The sequence below is a fragment of the Tupaia chinensis genome, unplaced genomic scaffold, assembly GCF_000334495.1.
Source record: "Tupaia chinensis unplaced genomic scaffold, TupChi_1.0 Scaffold147500_1, whole genome shotgun sequence".
Lineage (NCBI taxonomy): Eukaryota > Metazoa > Chordata > Mammalia > Scandentia > Tupaiidae > Tupaia > Tupaia belangeri.
This window is the reverse complement of record NW_006207351.1, coordinates 1,248,276-1,250,224: the sequence shown is the minus strand read 5'-3', so window position 1 is coordinate 1,250,224 and position 1,949 is coordinate 1,248,276. Positions and strand designations below refer to the sequence as shown.

The 1,949-nt window shown below is 66.3% G+C and overlaps 1 protein-coding gene across 3 annotated transcripts in view; it reads right to left on the bottom strand.

Moving 5' to 3' along the window:
• Window positions 1-308: 308 nt before the first annotated feature.
• ALDH1L1 (aldehyde dehydrogenase 1 family member L1) overlaps window positions 309-1,949 on the bottom strand; it is a 60,547-nt gene continuing 58,906 nt past the window's right edge. For 2 of the 3 annotated variants that reach the window (XM_027768783.1, XM_006169770.3), the window contains exons 22-23: window positions 1,081-1,280; window positions 309-539 (exon numbers count right to left, since the gene is read on the bottom strand). In XM_027768783.1, coding sequence (XP_027624584.1) covers window positions 484-539; window positions 1,081-1,280 — 256 coding nt within the window. In that variant the 3' untranslated portion in view covers window positions 309-483. Of the gene's footprint in view, window positions 540-1,080; window positions 1,281-1,949 lie in introns of those variants that run through there. The other variant, XR_003548116.1, reaches the window with a different exon arrangement.

Here is a 1,949-nt window from a genome sequence, read left to right as displayed (position 1 = left end):
CTGGGGCCCAGGCAGCCACTGCAGCCCGACTGCCCGACCACCCGCTGCTGGGAGTGAGGGCGGGGTGGGCCTGTCTGGGGCTGGTGCAGGGGGCTCTTGGAGAGACGCTTGCTCCGTGGCAGGCAGGGGCCGGCCTCCAGGCGCTGGCTGCCCTGGACGCACCCGCAGTAGGCCTCAGCAGTAGACACCTCTGCCCTGCTGTCCTCACTCACCTCACAGGGAGCGGGCGTTACAGGAATTGTGAGCAGAGGGCGGGGTGACTCCAGGGCCACCCCACTGTACCCTGGGGCAGGGCAGGGAGACGTGTATGGGCAGCCGCTGCTCAGAACCTTTATTCACCCGCCGAGGGCCACCCTAACGGGACAGGTCCCCGGCACAGGCGGGGTGCAGGCAGGAGGGCTTCCAATGGGAGGGGCTGCGCACGCAGGAGTGCAGGGCGACCTGGGCGCAGGGAGGTGGGCCTTCCTCTCAGGAGACCCTCCCTCAGTACTCGAACGTCACCGTCTTGACCCGCAGGTATTCGTTCAGAGCAGCCTCTCCTGCAAGACAGCGCCGTCAGGGCAGCCCTGCCACGGCCCAGGAGCACTGAGTGGGTGCAGCGCGGAGCGTCGGATGTGTCTCTGCACAAGGGACCTCACGCCCGTCAAGACAGGGGCACACGCATGCCCGGCCTCACTCCACGGTGCCCCCCAGGCCCTGCGCTCCCGCCTACCTCCCTCCAGGCTCCTCTCCCCTCTTCCCTGCCTGCACCCAGCAGCAACCACTCGGCCCCCTGCAACTCCAGCCCCTGCTGTCACTCTGCCAGGAAAGTGCCCTCAGGCCTCGAGGGCCACTGTCCCCCCAGCCCGCCCTTGCTGGCCTCTGCCCCTTCACCGTCCTGGCCTGGCATTCCCCCCTCTGCAGCTCCTAGTTCGCCAACTTAACTATCACCTGTCCCTCCAGCAAGAAGCGAGCACCCTAAGGGCCACCTTGCTCACCGCTGTACCCCAGCACCCGGGCAGGGCCTGGCACCAAGTGGTCTTTTGCAAATGTTTGTTGAATGAATAAATGAAAGCAACCCCAAAGGCAGGACCAGGTTACCCAGGTCTTTGCCAAATCCGGACTGCTTGAACCCTCCGAAGGGAGCGGCCACATCCGTCTTGTTGTACGTGTTGACGAACACGGTGCCCGCCTCCAGCCTGTCGCTCACATACAGGGCCTTGCTGATGTCCCTCGTGAAGACACCGGAGGCCAGGCCAAATTCCGTGGCATTGGCCCGAGAGAGCACCGTGTCCACGTCCCTGCAGGGGAGGTCGGGAAGAACTCTTGGAAGGAGGTTCAGAGGGGCCCCCGCCCTGGTGTGGGACAGCACCGCTCCTTCACAGAGGAGCCCCGTCCCTCCAAGCTCCCCAACATACAAGGCCCTTGGGGAAGGAGAGTGCCAGGCTCAGAGCAGGGGTGGAGCAGCCAGGATGGAGGGGGAGCGGGGAGAGCAGGGGTGGAGCAGGCAGGATGGAGGGGGAGCGGGGAGAGCAGGGGTGGAGCAGACAGGATGGAGAAGGGGGAGCGAGGAGAGCAGGGGTGGAGCAGGCAGGATGGAGAAGGGGGAGCGGGGAGAGCAGGGGTGGAGCAGGCAGGATGGAGAAAGGGGGATAGGGGAGAGCAGAGGTGGAGCAGGCAGGGTAGAGACGGGGGGAGAGCAGGAGCAGCTTTGCAGGTGGGAGCCGCGGGCCCCTCACTCTGCCTGCAGGGGTGCAGCTGGGTGTTCAGCACACGTGAGGGGCACGTGCAAGCCCGCGGGCTGGCCGGGCGCTCAGAGGTGTGACAATGACTGTGGGGTCGACCTGGCTGACTAAGGGATGCCGAGAGCTGATCAAGCATGGCCCAGACCCACGCCGGGGCCCGGCCGCACCCGGAACAGAGACCGGCAGGGCCCCCACCGCCCCCAAACCCCGACACGCACAACAAGG